This window comes from Trachypithecus francoisi, unplaced genomic scaffold, assembly GCF_009764315.1.
Source record: "Trachypithecus francoisi isolate TF-2019V2 unplaced genomic scaffold, Tfra_2.0 Lachesis_group12, whole genome shotgun sequence".
NCBI lineage: Eukaryota > Metazoa > Chordata > Mammalia > Primates > Cercopithecidae > Trachypithecus > Trachypithecus francoisi.
Genome location: NW_022681457.1, coordinates 46,936,357 through 46,955,825, shown reverse-complemented (window position 1 = coordinate 46,955,825; position 19,469 = coordinate 46,936,357). Strand labels below are relative to the sequence as shown.

Below are 19,469 nucleotides of genomic sequence, written 5' to 3'. Positions count from 1 at the left end.
TTTTTTTTTCTATTTCTATGAAGAATGTCATGGATATTTTGATAGGGATTGCATTGAGTCTGCAGATGGCTTTGGAGTGTGGACATTTTAACAATATTGATTATTCCAATTTATGAACATGAAATATCTCCATTTTTGGTGTTCTCTTCAATTTCTTTCATCAGTGTTTTATATTTTCATTATAGAGATATTTCACTTCTTTGGATGAGTTAATTTCTAGGTATTTTATTTGTGGCTATTGTAAATGGGATTACTTTTTAATTTTCTTTTTCAGATTGTTCACTCTTGCACATAGAAATGCTACTGATTTTTGTATGTTGATACTGTATCCTGCAACTTTACTAAAATTGTTTATCAGTTCTAATTGTTTTTTAGTGGAGTCTCTAGTTTTTTTCCAAATATAAGATCATCTCATCTACAAACAAGGATAATATGACTTCTTCATTTCCAGTTTGGATACCCTTTATATCTTTCTCTTTTCTGATTGCTCTAGCTAGAAATTCCAGTACTATGTTGAATAACAGTGGTGAAAGTGGGCATCCTTGTTGTGTTCCAGATCTGAGAGGAAAGCCTTTCAGTTTTTCCCCATTCAGTATGATACTAGCTGTGGGTATGTTGTATATGGTATTTATTATGTTGAGGTATATTCCTTCTATATCCAGTTTATTAAGGGTTTTTATCATGAAGCAATGTTGAGGTTCATCAAATGCTTTTTCAGTATCACTTGAAATGATCATATTGTTTTCATTTTTCATTCTATTAATATGATGCATCACATTGATTGATTTGCATGTGTTGAACCATCCTTGCATCCCAGGGATAAATCCACTTGGTCATGATGAATGATCTTTCTAATGTATTGTTGAATTTGGTTTGCTAGTATTTTGGTTGAGGAGCTTTGTATTAATATTCATTAGAGATATTGGCCTGTAATTTTTTTTATGTGTCTTATGGTTTTAGTATCAGGGTAATACTGGCCTTATAGGATGAGTTTGGAAGTATTTTTTCCTTTTCTATTTTTCAGAAAAGTTTAAGTAGGATTGGTATTAGTTCTTCTTTAAATGTTTGGTAGAATTCAACAGTGAAGCTGTGATGGTTAATATGAGTGTCAACTTGATTGGATTGAAGGATACAAAGTATTGATCCTGGGTGTGTCTGTGAGGATGTTAAGGAGATTAACATTTGAGTCAGTGGGCTGGGAAAGGCAGACCCACCCTTATTCTGGGTGGACACAATCTAATCAGCTGCCAGCGTGGCTAGAATATAAGCAGGCAGAAAATGTGAAAAGAGAGACTGGCCTAGTCTCCCAGCCTATGTCTTTCTCCCGTGCTCGATGCTTCCTGCCCTCAAACATCGGACTCCAAGTTCTTCAGTTTTAGAACTCGGACTGGCTCTCCTTGCTCCTCAACCTGCAGATGGCTTATTGTGGGACCTTGTGATCGTGTGAGTTAATACTTAATAAATATATATATATATATATAAAATATATGTGTGTATGTGTGTGTGTGTGTATATATATATACACACACATATACATTCCATTAGTTCTGTCCCTCTAGAGAACCTGACTAATACCGAAACCATCAGGTCCTGGGTTTTTCTTTGCTGGGAGACTTCCTATTACAGCTTCAATCTCATTACTTGTTATTGGTCTATTCAGGTTTTGGATTTCATCCTGGTTCAATCTTGGTAGGTTGCATGTGTCCATTTTTTCTATATTTTCCAATTTGTTGGTATATAGTTGCTCATAGTATCCAATAATGATGTGAATTTCTGTAGTATCAGTTGTAATGTCTCCCTTTTTCATTTCTGATTTTATTTATTGGATCTTCTCTCTTTTTTAGTCTGGCTACAGTTTTGTCAATTTTTTTTTTTAGCTTTTCGAAAAACCAACTTTTTGTTTCATTGATCTTTTGTATTATTTTCTTTATTTCAATTTCATTTATTTCTGCTCTGATCTTTATTTATGTTTCTACTAATTTTGGCTTTAGTGTGCTCTTGCTTTTGTAGTTCTGTAAGATGTATCATTAGATTGTTTATTTGAAGTTTTTCCTTTTTTTTTTTTTTTTGATGTAGGCACCTAAAGCTATAAAATTCCCTTTTAGTACTGCTTTTGCTGTATCCCATAGATTTTGGTAGGTTGTGTTTCCATTATCATTTGTTTCAATAAATTTTTAAATTTCTGTCTTAATTTCTTTATTGACCCACTGGTCATTCAGGAGCATTTTATTCAATTTCCATACATTTGTATAGTTTCCAAAATTCCTTTTGTTGTGGTCAGAAAAGATACTTGAAATTCTTTCAAGTTTTTTTTTTAATGTTTTAATACTTGTCTTGTGACTTAATATATGGTCTGTCTTTGAGAATGATCCATGTGCTGAGGAAAAAACTGTGTATTCTGTAGCCATTGGATGAAATGTCCTGTAAATATGTATTAGATCCATTTGGTCTACAGTGCAGATTAAGTCCAGTGTTTCTTTGTTGATTTTCTATTTGGAAGATCTATCTAATGCTGAAAGTGGGGTGTTTTAAGTCTCCAGCTGTAATTTTATTGGGGCCTATCTCTCTCATTAGCTCTAATAATATTTTCCTTATATATCTGGGTGCTCCAATGTTGGGTGCATATATATTTAAAATTGTTATATTCTCTTGCTGAATTGACCCCTTTTCATTATATAGTGAACTTTTTTGTCTCTTCATGTAGTTTTTGTCTTAAAATCTGTTTTGTCTGATATAAGCATAGCTACTCCTGCTCTTTTTTGGTTTCTTTCTCCATCCCTTTATTTTCAGTCTATGTGTGTCTTTATAGGTGAAGTGTATTTTTTGTAGCCAACAGATTAGTGGGGTTTTTTTTTTTTTAAATCTATTTAGCCATCTATGTCTTTTGATTGGAGAGTTTAGTCCATTTACATTCAATGTTATTGATAATTAAGGACCTACTCCTGGCACTTTGTTATTTATTTTCTGATTGTTTTGTGGTCTTCTTTCTCTCCTTCTTTCTTGTCTTCCTTTAATGACGGTGATTTTCTCTGGTGATATGATTTAGTTTCTTGCTCTTTACTTTTTGTGTATCTGTTGTCTGTTTTTTGCTTTGAGGTTACCATGAGGCTTGCACATACTATCTTATAAACCATTATTTTGAGCTGATAACAACCTAACCCCATTTGTATAAGCAAACAAGCAAAAAAAGAACAAACAAAGCAAAACAAAAAAACTAACAAAAACTCTATGCCTTAATGTTGTCTCCCCAACTTTTAAACTTTTTGTTGTTTATATCTTATTGTACGTCTGTGTCTTGAAAAGTTGTTGTAGTTATTATTTTTTATTGGTTTGCCAATTTAGTCTTTCTACTTAGGATGAGAGTAGTTTACACAAGGCAGTTACAGGGTTATAATATTTTTTGTTTTTCTGTGTACTTTCTAATACCAGTGAGTAAAATCTTTTTTTTTTTTTTTTTTTTTTTTTTTTTGAGATGGAGTCTCAGTCTGTCATCCAGGCTGGAGTGCAATGGCACTATCTCGGCTCACTGCAACCTCCGCCTCCTGAGTTCAAGTGATTCTCCTGCCTCAGCCTCCCCAGCAGCTGGGATTACAGGCATGCGCCACCATGCCTGGCTAATTTTTGTATTTTTAGTAGAGATGGGGTTTCACCATGTTAGTCAGGCTGGTCTCGAACTCCTGACATCGTGATCTGCCTGCCTCGGTCTCCCAAAGTGCTGAGATTATGGGTGTGAGCCACCGTGCCAGGCCTTCTCTGGGAAAATCTTCATTTCTCCTTCATGTTTAAAGAATATTTTCACCAGATATACAATTCTAGAGTAAAAGTTCTTCTCCTTCAGCACTTTCAATATGTCATGCCCCTCTCTTCTGGCCTTTAAGGTTTCCACTGAAAAGTCTATTGCCAGATGTATTGATGCTTCATTGTATGTTGTTTCTTTTCTCTTGCTGCTTTTAGGATTCATTCTTTAACCTTGATCTTTAGGAGTTTGATTATTAAATGCCTTGCAGTAGTCTTCTTTGGATTAAATCTGCTTGGTGTTCTATAACCTTCTTGTATTTGGATATTGATATCTTTCTCTAAACTTGGGAAGTTCTTTGTTATTATCCCTTTGAACAACTTTCTACTCCTGTATCTTTCTCTACCTCCAAATTTGCCATTTTGAGGCTATTTCTTGGATCCTGTAGGCATGCTTCACTGTTTTTTATTCTTTATTGTTTTGTCTCCTCTGACTGTGTATTTTTAAATAGCCTGTCTTCGAGCTCACTAATTCGTTCTTCTGCTGGATCATTTCTGCCATTAAGATACATTCTTCAGTATGCCAATTGCATTTTTTCAGCTCCAGAATTTCTTTTTGATTCTTTTTAATTATGTCAATCTCTTTGTTAAATTTATCTGGTAGAATTTTGAATTTTCTGTCTTATCGTGAATTTCTTCGAGTTTCCTCAAAAGAGCTATTTTGAATTATCTGTCTGAAAGGTCACCTGTCTCTGTTTCTCCAAGATTATGTCCTTAGTGCCTTATTAATTCATTTGATGAGGCCATGTTTTCCTGGATTATCTTGGTACTTGTAGATGTTCATCTGTGTCTGGGCATTGAAAAGTTAGGAATTTATTGTCGTCTTCAGTGTCTGGGCTTTTATTATCTGTCCTTCTTGAGAACGCTTTCCAGATATTTGAAAGGACTTGGGCATTGTGTTCTAAGTTGTATCTGCTTTGGAGGCCACCCCAAGCCTAGTAATGCTGTGGTTCTTATAGACTCATGGAGTTACCACCTTGAACAAGATCTAGGAGAATTCTCTGGATTACCAGGCAGAGACTCTTGTTCTCTACCCTTTTTATCTCCCTAACAAATGGTGTCTCTCTCTCAGTCCTGAGCCATGTAAAGCTAGGGATGGAGTGACACAAGCACCCCTGTGGCTACTACCTCTGTGACTACACTGGGTCAGGCCTGAAGTCAGCACAGCACTAGGTCTTGCCCAAGGCCAGCTGTAACTACTCCCTGGCTACTACCTATGTCCACTCAAGGCTCTGGGGCTCTCTAGTTAGCAGGCAGCAAAGCCAACCAGGCCTGTGTTCTTCCCTCCAGGATGGTTGAGTGCCCCCAGGACTCTACTGGGTCCAGAGGTACTGTCCAGGAGTCAGGGACTAGAATAAAAAACTTTAGAAGTCTACCTAGTGTTCTGTTGTATCGCACCTGAGCTGGCACTCAAATTATAAGATGCAGTTCTTCCCGCTCTTCCCTCCCCTCCTTCAAAAGCAGAGGAGCCCTTCCCCATGGTCATCACCACCAGAGGCCCGTGGGCAGTACTGCCAGACTACCACTGATGTTCTCTTAAGGCCCAAGGTCTCTTAAGTCAGCTTGTCATGAAGGTTGTCTGGCCTGGGACTCATCCTTCAGGGCAGTGGGCTCCCTTCTGGTCCAGGGGAGGTCCAGAAATGCCATCCAAGAGTCAGCTCTTAGAACTGGGGACTCCAGGAGCCCACTTGTTGCTCCACCCCCCATAGCCAAGATAAACCTGAAGCCAGCAAGTCTCAGAGGCTCACCCAAGGCCCTAGATGTAGTACCTGGGTATCACTGCTGATTATTCAGTGCCCAAGGGCTCTTCAGTTTGCAGGTGATGAATGCTGCCAGGACTGGGTTCTTCCCTTCAAGGCAGTGGCTTCCCTTCTAGCCCAGGGTGTGCCTGGAAGTGTTGACCAAGAGCTAGGGCCCGGAACAGAGGCCTTATGACTCTGACCCATGCCCTATCATGCTGTGGCTGAGCCAGTATCCAAGATGCAAGACAAAGTCCTCCCCACTCTTCTTTCTCCTCTCCTCAAGCAGAAGCAAGGGGTCTTTTTGGAGCCACTAGTTGTGCAGCCTGGGGTTAGGGGAGAGGTGACATCACCACTCCTTTAGCCATCCTGGTAGTTTAGTAGATTGCATGCCCCTCCAGTCCACTGTCTATGGGCCCAGTTCAGCACTAGGACTCGCCTAAGAGTTGCGGTCCTTGTGGCCTAAATTGCTTTTCAAATTCACTTAGAGACCCAGAGCACTTTCGCCTGCAGTGATGAAGTTTGTGGGAACTCAAATTCCAACCACAAGGACCTGTGATTCCCCTCTGGCTAGGAATGGTTTAAATGTTCCCTCTGTGGGTGGGCATCAGCTGGGTTTAGTCCAGTTTTCCTTTCTGCTCTAACTGGACAGCACCAAGTTTACTGCCTCACAGTTGCTGTGCTCTCCCTCCGCCAGCAAGCAGAGGCACTCTCCGCTCCAGGTGGCCGCTGCTGGGGCTGGGGGAAGGGTGGTGTTAGTGATTCAGGACTGGTTTTTCTACCTCTCCAGTGCCTCTTTTAGCAATACAAAGTTAAAAGCAGGTAGTGCAAGTGCTCACCTGATTTTTGGTTCTTATGAAAGTGCTTTGCTTACATAGATAGTTGTTAAATTGATGTCCTCTTGTGAGGGGATGATCAGTGGAGGCTTCTCTTCTGCCATCTTGCTCTACCTCCTGGGATTTTGCAAGAATCTTTATGTCCTTTGCCTATTTCGCAAGGGTTATTTCCATGAAAACTAGATGATACATTCTAAAAATGCTTAAATGGGTCCACATAAACCATAACTGGTGGGGATATGCTGAAAATCAATGGGGGCACCACCATGAACCCCCTAATTTGGGAAACTTGAACAGTTTCCCCAAGATGCCTCACATACCTAGGTGAAACACAGGCACCTGATGTTTTGTTTTGTTTTATTTACTTGAGACAGGATCTCATTCTGTTGTCCAGGCTGGAGTGCTGCGGCAAAATCATAGCTCACTGCAGCCTTGAACTCCTATGCTTAAGTGAATCTAGTGCCTCTGTCTCCCAAGTAGCTGGGACTGTAGGCATGCACCACCACATTGGGTTGATTTTTTAAAGTCTTTGTAGAGACAGACTCTCACTATATTGTCCAGGCTGGTCTCGAACTCTTGGCCTCAAGAGAGCCTCCTGCCTCAGTCTCCCAAAGTGTTGAGATTACAGACATGAGCCACTGTGCCAGTGTCATCAGATGTTACTGACCAAGTGAGGGCACCTTAGGTGTGATAGGTAACAATTCATATATTAAATCTTGGGAATTCTTAACTTCTCTATTTTCTGAGTTAACACAATTAGAAGCCCTAACACTTTCTTCTCACATACCAGTGAATGAATGGTCTTGCATACCTCCTTGTGTGTAAGGACCCCACTTTGGAGACCACTGTAGCAGGGGATAAAAACAACTTTCATGCCCTTTGTCAAGTAGCGTGAGGATCACATAAGCCAAAGGCAATAGCAGTCTGGGCTGGTTAGCTTATTTGCTGACAAAGTATCATCACTGAAACTGGCATGTGCATTTTTCTGAGGCAAAGGTCAAGAGCCTTGTTGTGTTCTCATAGGGTTTATAACCCCAATAAAGTTAAGAATCACTGGTATCTGGTTTTGTTTTGTTTCAAAACTTCAGGCTTCCATAGACTCTTTGTCATTGTTTTGATAAAGCTGAAATTGCCCTTGATCATATGATAGCCTTAAACTTAGCCAATGTCACACAGTCCTGATTATCTGTGGAGAGAGTTGGTTTTCTTAATACCTGACAGTAGCTTTGTTGTGCCTTCCTCCTATTTTCTTACCACAGTACCAGTCTCAGCCTTCTTTTCTTTCATTTTCTATTCCAGCATCTCTGGCTTTTATTTAGCCCACTGTATGGGTGGCTTTCTATTCTATTCCAAATCTTATTTTTATGCCTTCAAATACTATGCTTTTTTTCTTTGATATTTTGGTCTTTAGTGATGCCATTATTAAGCGTGTAAAAATCCAGATCATGCATTTCCTATGGTTTAATGAAATATAATTTATAAGAGCTGTGATTGCTCTTATTTATTTCATGCAATTTCAATTGCATGACAGCCCTATAGCTGATGGGTCAGTGTAATTTAGATCTTCATTGATTTCGGTTCCTTAAGCAGTTTTATGGTACAGTTACTTTCACTTCTCCTGACTTACATTACCACAAGTTAGCAGCTCTATGTTTTTCTTAAACTGTTGGTGATTTTCATTTGTGATGGAAGTTGCAGTATTTCTCCCGTCTGCTGACTTAGTTTTTTTGTTTGTTTGTTTTTGTTGTTGCTGTTTGTTTTTGTCCCCCAGGCTGGAGTCCAGTGGCATATTCTCAGCTCACTGCAACCTCTGCCTCCTGGGTTCCAAGTGATTCTTGTGCCTCAGCCTCCTGATTAGCTGGGGTTACAGGTTTGTGCTACCATGCCCAGCTAATTTTGTATTTTTGGTAAAGACGGGGTTTCACCACGTTGGCCAGGCTGGTCTTGAACTCCTGTCCTCAAGTGATCTGCCTGCCTTGGCCTCCGAAAGTGCTGGGATTACAGGCATAAGCCACCACGCCCGGCCTCTGCTGATCCAATTCTTGGTTATGAAGCTGTGGTTGTAGTTTAAGCTTCCTGTAAGATACCCAGCCAGGTGTTCAGCATCGCAAGGTATGTAGGGTAAATATATGTTAAATAAAAGAATGTTTTATTCCTATGATATTGTGTTATCTCGTCTCTCTCTTTCTCTGTTTTAAAATTTTTTCTCTCTTCACTTTGCACCATTTTTATACCATTTTATTTTTGTTGTAGCAATAAGATATCGTGTTTTGTGTGTGTGTGTGTGTGTGTATTTAATACCCTTCATCTACCAGGACAAACCTACAAATGGGGAAGAGGGAGGCAATAAAGAGCGCTCAGAAAAGTAAAGTGTAGAAAGTTTATACATTTATGTTTTCCTTGAAATATCAGAATTTTTAAATTAAAATTTCATTATCTTTTCCTCCCAAATGTACATGTTATTTTAAAACTTAAGTTAGGTTTATTAAAAAACAGCCATCTCATCATGCACCTTTATTATTCATTATCAACTTTTTTCTGCTACATGTCTATCATTTTATCATCAGTTGACTAATACTAGCCTATATTTCACCAGTTGGCTCATGTACTTTTGAGGGAAATGTTTTTCCTGCTAGTTTTTTCATTTTTCATCTTTCATGTTGCTCAAAGTGTTACAACTGCTCTGTAAATATCCAAATGAAACAATCATGGAAGGATAGATAGTATAAATAGTGTAATACAATGAGTGATCTCATAGTCATTAGCTGCTACTTTGACCTTTTTCTTTTCTTTTTGCCTGAGACTTCTTAATAAAGTTTCTAAGGGCAATGCTCACATCAGTTATCATTTCTTTTTTTTATATACTTTAAGTTCTAGGGTACACGTGCATAACGTGCAGGTTTGTTACATATGTATACTTGTGCCATGTTGGTGTGCTGCACCCATCAACTTGTCAGCACCCATCAACTCATCATTTACAGTTATCATTTCTTGAACACTTAGTGGCCACTCAGTCAAAGGAACCCAGCAGTCAGAAGAATTATTTGAAGCCTCTTGAAGCAATTGGGCTGCATCAAGCACTGTCTCTTTGCAGGACACTCAGATAATATTTCCAATATAACTCTTAACTCATGGTATCATACTTTTATCTATTCACATTTGCTCCTGGAAGGCAGGTAAATGTCTCCAGTAGAGCATGGCTCACAAGGTATTATTTTATTTATATTTATTATATAAATAATATGTGTATTATATATACATACACATATATACACATATATACATATATACACACATATATACACATATATACACACATATATACACACATATATATACATATATATACACACATATATATATATATGAGACACTGCGTCTTGCTCTGTCACCCAGGCTGAAGTGTAGTGGTGCAGTCTTGGCTCACTGCAACCTCTGCCTCCTGAGTTCAAGCTATTCTCATGCCTCAGCTGCCTGGGTAGTTGGGATTGCAGGTGTGTGCCACCACACAGGCCTGTAATTTTTAAAAAAATTTTTTTTGTTTTTAGTAGAGACGGGGTTTCACCATGTTGTCCAGGCTGATCTCAAACTCCTGGCCTCCAGTGATCCACCCACCTCGCTCTCCCAAAGTACTGGGATTACAGGCATAAGCCACCATGCCTGGCCAGTATTCTTTAAGTATTTGATTAAATGCCTTGTTTTGCACCACTGTTTTGAGAAAACAACCTCTTTGTCCTTTTTCTTTTCTTTGATTTGGAACCACTCTGGCCTTCTCTGTAGTCCTATAAATTTGAGGACAGGCAGTTTTGATGCCTTTGGGCCTAGAATCTTGGCTCTCTTGTTCCCCTTTCCTGAGGCCGCAGAACAGAAGCTGAATGTACTTGAATGGTGGCAATTGGCTGTTACTCATGTAGGTATCCGCCAAGATTGACTCAGTTCTTGCTCTCCTTAACTCTTCAGTCTTTTAAAGGTACTTCTTCACCCTCCTCAAGAAAAGTATGTATTGTATCTAGGATTTTTCTTTTCCTTCCTTCCCTCCCTCCCTCTCTCCTTCTCTCCCTTCTTCCTTCCCTCCATCCCCTACTTTCTCTCTCCTCCCTCCCTTACTTTCTCTCTCCTCCCTCCCTCTCTCTTTTTCCTTCCTTCCCTCCCTCCCTCCCACTTTCCCTCCCTCCCTCTCTCCCTTCTTCCTTCCCTCCCCCCCGCTACTTTCTCTCTCCTCGCTCCGTCTCTCCTTTTTCTCCTTACTTCCCTCCCTCCCTCCCTCTCTCCTTCTCTCCTTCCTGCCCTCCTTCCTTCCCTTCACTTCCTCTCTCCTTCTTTCCTTGCCTTCTCTCTTTCTTTCCTCTTTTCCTTGCTTTCCAGCAGGATAGTTCTGAATAACTTAGCCCTCTAATCCTAGAAACAAGATATTTAAAAATCTATTTAGAAATAGTAAATTATTAACAACTGACAATAAGCCTTAAAATGGGCATCCCCTTTTAGGATTCTTTTAGATTTGTCAGTCAAGGCAGATAACATAGATCATCAGTCAGTATAAAAATATGTCACTTACATATTTCCAGTAAAAAAATCCTTAAAAATGACCCACAATTATAAAACCTTTCCAAGAAATGAGTAACTCTAATGATTAGCATAACTTACTAGAGTTTATTCTTTACACTTACCATCAATGTACTTCCTAAGGCAAGAAGTCAAACTCAAACTGGCTTAAGCCGTAAAGGGTATTTGTTGACTCAAATGGAAAGACTTGGGATGGATTACTTCAGGAACAGCTGGATCCAGGAATTCAAGTATTGTTTTTAGGCATAGTGTCTGTCTACCTGATCTTCTGTGTTAGCTGCAGTCTCTGGCAAGCTCTCCTTTGGTGGTGAGATAGATTTTAGGAATTCCAGACTCATAGTCTGTGCTTGAAGTCAGTGATCTCCAAACTTCGTTGATTATGTACCTAACAGTAAAAGTTGAGCAGAATAGTCCCAACATGTATATATTTCTTTATATCTGATATGCTCCTAGATACTACTTTTGTTCTTTGTTATGGTGTACATATGCTGTAAGTTATATTGCTGTGTTGTATGTATATTCTATGTTATACTAATTATGGAGTTCAATTTTTAGTTTTTAATGTAAAGAATAAAATGGAAATACCAATATTTTTATACTCCCAATGGATTGTTTTCTGCACCCCACTTTGGGGACTACAATAACAGTCCTGTGAACCATCTCTCATTGGTTCTTTTTGGCCTAGCTTGAGTCATGTGCCCATTCCTGAGTCCAGAGTCTTTGAAATAGTAAAAGCAAAATTTTATTAATGTAAAGTGATAAATACCTGACTAGGCTTAAATTGAGAGATGCTATTTATCTTTTTGAAGCTATGTATATTCTGGAATCATATAATCACTGATACTTTATCCAAAAAAAGGTCATAGTCCTTCTCTCAATACAGAGTTACAGAACGAAGATTCTCTTCTTCCATAACAATCTAATTCCATTCATTTATACTAAGTTTCTGTAATGTCATACCTGGAGTATCATGAAAATGTCCTGTCTGGTTTTTGTTCATATACTCACTCACATACAGTTCGTACATACACACTCACACAAACAAACACACATACTTTCTCTAGTGACAGGTGAATGCTCTATGTTAAGAAGTAGGAATTGGTGAGTCTTGTAAGTAAAATCGAATTTTTATAATTCTTGAGATTGGCCGTTTTTTTTAATTTTGTTTTTAATTTTTAATTTTTTGAGAGAGACTCTCACTCTGTCATCCAGGCTGGAGTACAGTGGCGTGATCTTGGCTCACTGCAACCTCCACCTCCTAGGTTCAAGCAATTCTTCTGTCTCAGCCTCCCTAGTAACTGAGATTACAGGGGCCCGCCACCACACCCAGCTAATTTTTGTATTTTTAGTAGAGATGGGGTTTCACTATGTTGGTCAGGCTGGTCTCAAACTCCTGACCTCAAATGATCTGCCCACCTCAGTCTCCCAAAGTGCTGGGATTACAGGTGTGAGCCACCATGCCTGGCCAAGATTGGCCATTTTGAACAAGATGGGTGGCTACGTGGAAAAGTAGGAGGTAGAGGGTCTGGAATAATTTTTCATGTAGTTTTAGAAATGGGAGACAGTCCCTGCCATAACTAGAGTTCTTTTTTATGCTGTGTTCATAAAGAGGCTTTTCAGTGTATGACATGCCATATGTACCAGCTCAAGTTTAGGAAAAGCAAGTTACTTCAAAAGGAGCTGAGGGAGAGGCTTTCCTGGGTATTTAAAATTAATCTTCTGTGGCAGAAATGCAATGGCACATCATGATTCTGAGATGAAAGAAGAATGTCTAAGGGAAGACCTGAAGTTTTACTTCATGAGCCCTTGTGAAAAATACCGAGCCAGATGCCAGATTCCGTGGAAACTGGGTTTGCAGATTTTGAAGATAGTCATGGTCACCACACAGGTAACTTATATTATTATTTCATTTGATTTTTCCCTTACCCCAAGACAAAACTCTTTTCATGTGTTCTGTACTTGACTTTTGTTCTGAAAAGCCCACACTCAAGTTCCTAAAACTAAAATTATGTTGACTCTGGAGAGCAGAGGGTAGGTTGAAGTTCTGTTTAGAAGACAATCTTAGTAAGAGATCCTGAGGCCCTCTCTGTATAGGTTCTGTAAATGCTGAATAAATGTCGATCTGTGGTGAGGGGTTTCTATGTCTGAGTGACACACATTTGTGTTCTGGAACTCTCTTTATTAAACACAGCTTATTCAAATATACTTTCAAAATCTGCATTTTTTTGTCTTCAGACTTACAGAATCCTAAGTTTTCCTTGTATCCTATTAATGTGCTCTATCTAAGTAAACACTGATCCCAGGCACTATCAGGATTATACAAAAGCTGCATTTAGACCTTTTGTTCAAGTTCATATTGTTGAACTCTTTATTACTGGTATCAAAACAGCCATCAGAGTTTTCCTCTAGTTTTGGGGCCTGTATTGCTGAACCAGTATTGGGGAGGCTTCTCTATAGGTCAAGGGTCCCCAATCCCTGGGCCATGGACCTGTTAGGAACCAGGCTGCACAGCAGGAGGTGAGTGGTAGGCAAGGGAGCAAAGCTTTATCTGTTTTTATAGCTGCTCCCCATGGTTTGCAGTACTGCCTGAGCTCTGCCTCCTGTCAGATCAGTGGTGGCATTAGATTCTCATAGGAGTGCAAACCCAATTGTTAACTGCACATTCAAAGGATCTAGGTTGCACACTCCTTATGAGAATCTAATGCCTGATGATCTGTCAACTGTCTCCCACCACCCCTAGATGGGACCTTCTACTTGCAGGAAAACAAGCTCAGGGCCCCCACTGATTCTACATTATGGTGAGTTGTATAATTGTTTCATTATATATTGCAATGTAGTAATAACAGAAATAAAATGCACAACTAATGTAATGCACTTGAATCCTCCTGAAACCATTATCCACCCACCCCCACCCCCACCCACCCGCTCCAGTCCCTGGAAAAATTGTCTTCCGCAAAACCAGTCCCTGGTGCCAACAAGGTTGGGAATCATTGCCATAGTTAACTATATTTGAAACATATGCCCTTTTAAACTAATTAGGGATATGTGGCTCTATTGGCAAATAATCATTCTGTTATCAGTGTAGAGGTGTGTAAGATGTTATTTCTGGAACATAAAAATAAATACTTAAAAATACCTTTATGTAGTTTTAGAAATGGGAGAAGGTCTCTGCCATAATTAGAGTTGCTTCTTTACTCTGTGTTCATAAACAGGCTTTTCAGTGTATGACATGCCATATGTACCAGCTCAGGTTTAGGGAAAGCAAGTTACTTCCAAAGAAACAACAAGGTTGAGATGCAAAGACATTGTTAAATGTGTATGCTTATTGTTAGCTTATTTTCATTCTCATTCTTGGTTTTGAAGTTTTGGTCTTGGCAACCAATAATGTATCTATTCTAGATATAGGTCCTGTCCTCAGAATTTGTAGTGTAGGAATATAGATTAGTTAATTAGGCTGCTTCTAGCTTTGTCTTATGCCTACCTTTCTTATCCATATACATTCGATGCTAATATCACCTTAATTTTTCGTAGAATAGCCTTTATTGTGTCACTCTCCTGTTCAGAAACTTTATTGTGTCACTCTCCTGTTCAAAACCCTACTTCCTGTAATCCCAGCATTTTGGGAGGCCGAGGCGGGTGGATCACGAGGTCAGGAGATCGAGACCATCCTGGCTAACATGGTGAAACCCTGTTTCTACTAAAAATACAAAAAATTAGCTGGGCGTGGTGGTGGGCGCCTGTAATCCCAGCTACTGGGGAGGCTGAGGCAGGAGAATGGCATGAACCTGGGAGGCGGAGCTTGCAGTGAGTTGAGATCGCGCCACTGCACTCCAGTTTGGGCGACAGAGCGAGACTCGTCTCAAAAAAAAACAAACAAAACAAAAAACAAAAAACAAAAACCCTACTTCCCAAGAAGAAAATTTCACCTCTCTAGCCTGGAATTCAAAGAGTTCCAGTCTCCTTCAACTTGTCTTTCCAACAAGTTTTCATCTGCTATTTCCTACCCAAATCCCAGTCAGACAGGCCAACCCAATGATTCTCTTCCACCTCCTGTTTGTTTCTCCAAGTCCAGGGTGATTCTTTTTCTCCCTCATCTTTCAGGTACTATTTGAAGTCCCATCTCCCCCACTGGGCCTTGCCTGACCATCCAGCACATGGTTTTCTTTAGTACTTCTTCCTGTCTACATGACTGATTTTATTTTTTATTATTTTTTCAAGGTGGGGTCTCTCTGTGTCACCCAGGCTGGAGTGCAGTGACACAATCATAGCTTACTGCAACCTCGAACTCCTGGGCTCAAGAGATCTTCCCACCTCAGCCTTTTAAACAGCTGACTAAAGGCACATACCACTGCACCTGGCTTTTTATTTTATTTTTGTAGAGATGGGGTCTTGCTTTGTTGCCCAGACTATATTTGAACTTGTGGTTTCAAATAGTCCTCTCGCCTTGGCCTCCCAACGGGCTGGGATTACAGGCATGAGCCACTGTGCCCGGCCTACTAATTTTACTTTAAATAACAAAATATTTCTGGGAACTATAGTTTACTTTTCATATGGGCATACCCTGTTTCCCCTAATAAAATTGGGAAGGATTAAACTTTTGTTTCCATATAGGATCATTCTAACAAATTTTGCTATTTGGGTGATATCTAATTGGAGCAGATTCCTTGTTTACCATTCCTTGCATAATATCTCACTTTTCCCTCCCTCTCTTTTTCTTTTTCTTTTTTTTTTTTTTTTTTTTTGTGTGCTCCATCCTCAAGTCTAATGGGATGGGTATGAGGGCTGATGAGAAAGAAAAAAAAATGTTAAATTCTTACTCTGAATTCTGCAGTAATTTATAATCTTGAGGGAGGTGTCTACATTCTTTTGCTAGTTCTACTCTTTCTCTCCCATATCTTTTGTACATAATTAGAGCAGTATCTTGTTTTTACCTGGTACAGAATATTTTATCCTACATTGATTTCATAATGAGGCCTTAAATTCACAATCTCTGCCAGACTACACTTATAAGTAATTATTTTTCTGTCTTGTATCATACTCTCAGCAAATCTTAATGTCTAATTAGTGGGACTAGGATGCATTTTGCTGTCAACGCCTTTAAAAAAAGAAAACCCAGTCATTTGGACAATACCATCTTCCCTTACTCTTACTCTGCAGTGAGTGTTTGGTTCTGTCATAACAAGAAAGGGACTTTGCAGTTTCCTCCCCAGGATTTGTCTCCTTTAAGAGATGATATGAAAATCCCAACCTTCCCCAGTGCTGGGCCATGCATTTTGATCTTGTCTTGTTCTATGAATAGAATGGAGGAAATTTCTTGCTCCTGATGCCAGATAGGGGAGGTTCCAAGCAGAGATTACAACAGAGTCCTCTCATCCCCAAAGCTGAGTTTTGATGAGCTCTGAGTTTAAGGTTGTGGCTTCAAATATCAGCAAACTATATACTCCTTTCATGGTCAATTTGTTCATTCCCTAGTTCACATTTTTTGTTGTTGTTGTTTCTTTAGCTTCACTATTAATGTGGGAGGAATGGGTCTAATATCCCTGCCTCTAGAGTTAAATTGGCAGCATTTCAGTTTAAGAGGTTGTGGGGCCAAGAGGTTGAGAGAACAAACAGACTCGAGAATCAAACAGACCTGGGTCCAGATCCTTCCTCTAACATTTTCTGGATATTCCAACCTGGATAAATTACTTGACTTCAGATGTATCAAATGGGATTATATTCATCAGCTGATTCAGTGTTTGACATTGTGATGGGCATTATTTCATTTCCTGAGTATATAATAGTAGGGAAAAAGGAAAAACATTCCTGTCCTTGCAGAGCACAGTGTAATAGCTCCCTCATAGGGTATTGAGAATTAAATGAAAAATAATACATTTTAGCACAATGCCTGGTTCTCAACAGATAAGAGTTGTGATTCAGTACCATGCAGTGTTGTTCTTTTCCACATTGTATCCCAGCTTGACTCAGAGTAAGCACTCAGCAAACTTTGATTGAAGAACTTCATTCATGTGTGGTATGTGTACCAGTTTTTTCATATGTGTCAGTAGTTTTAATAAAACTTCGAAGCAATCATGTGTGTGTTGTTTCCCTGGTTTACATTTTAGCTTTCAAGAGCAACATGACCTTTTCTGGCTTCTACAGGCACCATTGACAGAAATCACATGCTTAGAACTTATAACCTTCTGTTGCTTAATTTTCAGCACAAGTTGGAATGATGTGGGACTTCTGATGTTTTCCTTAGAATAGCTGAGTTTTAGCAGTTGCACAATCCTTTGACATGGCATTTGAGGAATGTGACATGGTGAGTCTCAAATGCTGAACAGTAGCATCTGTGTACATTCTCAAGTGATAGTTGCCTTTCGTAATTTTGAAAAGCTAGCACTTAAATTCGTTATAAGAAGCATCCCAAAAAACTTTTTCAGCAGAAGGAAGTTGTTTTTATAGCATAACACAGATGACGTTGGAATTAGACTTGGCTTCCATTCTGGTTAGGTGAGTTAGGCAATTTAATGAAGCTAAATCTCAGGTTCCACATATGTAAAATGGAATAACAGTAGTAACATTTTCATAGACCACTTGGGGTAAAGGAGACACTGCATGTAAAGCAGTTAGCACAGTACCTGGCATATAATAATTGCTGAAAATGGTGACAATTTTTCCTAATCATTTAGTATTTTTTAAAACGACAAAATATAAAAGCTAAAAAATGTAAACCGTGAAAAAACCTTATGCCTATATGTTGTTTGCATATGCAAATTAATATTAGCTATTTTACTTTATTTTTTTAGAGACAGGTCTTGCTATATTGCCAAGGCTAGCCTTGAACTCCTGGGCTTAAGTGATCCTCCCACCTCGGCCTCCCAAGCAGCTGGGACTATAGCCACAGACCACCTCACCCGGCTAAATTAACATTAGTTTTATCTGAATTATTCAGAATTGTGTCTTGTATATTATTGTTTAGATGTATCATATTGAACCATGGAATGACAACAAATAACAGAACTGTCAGTGTCTTCTAGTTACACTTGCTAATTTTACATATGAAGAAAACAGTCCCAAAATTTGGTGGCTTAGTTGAGTGAGGACTTGGGGCAAACCTTCTAGTCTCATTGTTTTATAAGGCAGCTGAAGAGATCACTTAGGGAGGTGGGGAGAGGTGTGTAGGACAGGGCTTATAGAGATTTGACTACCATCACTGCCTGTGTGTGTATGTAAGAGAGACAGAGAGGACACGATTAAGAGTGCATGCATGTGAGAGAGTGTGAATGTATGCTTGTGCACGTGGGAGTGCGTGCGTGATGGGGTATTTGTGTAGCTGTGTGTGTAGTTTCCTGGGTTTTTTGTAAACTTTTGGTGTTAATTTCCTCCATTTTTGGGTTCCAAGAAGAAAACTTTCACTTCTGGTGAAGAGAGCCCTTGGGTGCCTAAATTCTGCCAGAATACAATTACAATGAAAGGGAGAATAAGTGGGCATTTTTCGGGAGTAGGTGAATGCTTGGTGACAGTGAATGGGTTTGACATCATACAAGTAAAGCATGCTCTGTTATTCTTTCATGTGCTTTGATACTGTAGAATTTGGTGAGGGAAACTCTCAGGTGTAAATTTTATACAAGAATTCTTACAGAGCTGAATTAATTGAATTATTTTGACAACTATTACCTCCTAGCTGGGGTAAGTATTTATGTAGGCTGCTTTTCAAAAAACACTTTTAAAAGACATATGTAGGCCGGGCGCGGTGGCTCAAGCCTGTAATCCCAGCACTTTGGGAGGCCGAGACGGGTGGATCACGAGGTCAGGAGATCGAGACCACCCTGGCTAACACGGTGAAACCCCGTCTTTACTAAAAATACAAAAACTAGCTGGGCGAGGTGGCGGGCGCCTGTAGTCCCAGCTACTCGGGAGGCTGAGGCAGGAGAATGGCGTAAACCCGGGAGGCGGAGCTTGCAGTGAGCTGAGATCCGGCCACTGCACTCCAGTCCGGGAGACAGAGCGAGACTCCGCCTCAAAAAAAAAAAAAAAAAAAAAAAAAAAGACATATGTAAAACATAGTTGTGATTTTAAAAAATACTACAATTTCTAAATCTTTTTTTTTTTTTTTTTCCGAGATGGAGTCTCACTCTGTCGCCCAGGCTGGAGTGCAGTGGCCGGATCTCAGCTCACTGCAAGCTCCATCTCCCGGGTTTAAGCCATTCTCCTGGCTCAGCCTCCCGAGTAGCTGGGACTAAAGGCGCCCGCCACCTCGCCCGGCTAGTTTTTTGTATTTTTTAGTAGAGACAGGGTTTCACTGTGTCAGCCAGGATGGTCTCGATCTCCTGACCTCGTGATCCGCCCGTCTTGGCCTCCCAAAGTGCTCCCAAAGTGCGGTGGCTCAAGCCACTGCGCCCAGCCAATTTCTAAATCTTAAATCAATACGATGAGTTACTGCTTTACTAAGTAATCGATTTTGAAAACAATTAACTTGAAATCCAAGTATGAGAAAAATGGATTGACACTTAGCTGATTTGGATTCTTTCTTTCTTAATTAAAGGCCAGTAGG

At 39.6% G+C, this 19,469-nt stretch overlaps 1 protein-coding gene across 7 annotated transcripts in view; it reads left to right on the top strand.

The window, feature by feature from the left end:
* MCOLN2 (mucolipin 2) overlaps positions 1-19,469 on the top strand; it is a 73,882-nt gene that overhangs the window by 16,653 nt on the left and 37,760 nt on the right. For 4 of the 7 annotated variants that reach the window (XM_033225451.1, XM_033225454.1, XM_033225450.1 and 1 more), the window contains exon 2: positions 12,662-12,821. In XM_033225451.1, the coding sequence (XP_033081342.1) occupies positions 12,669-12,821 (153 nt within the window). In that variant the 5' untranslated portion in view covers positions 12,662-12,668. Of the gene's footprint in view, positions 1-8,341; positions 8,483-12,661; positions 12,822-13,673; positions 13,732-17,133; positions 17,235-19,469 lie in introns of those variants that run through there. The other 3 variants (XM_033225452.1, XM_033225455.1, XM_033225456.1) reach the window with 3 other exon arrangements.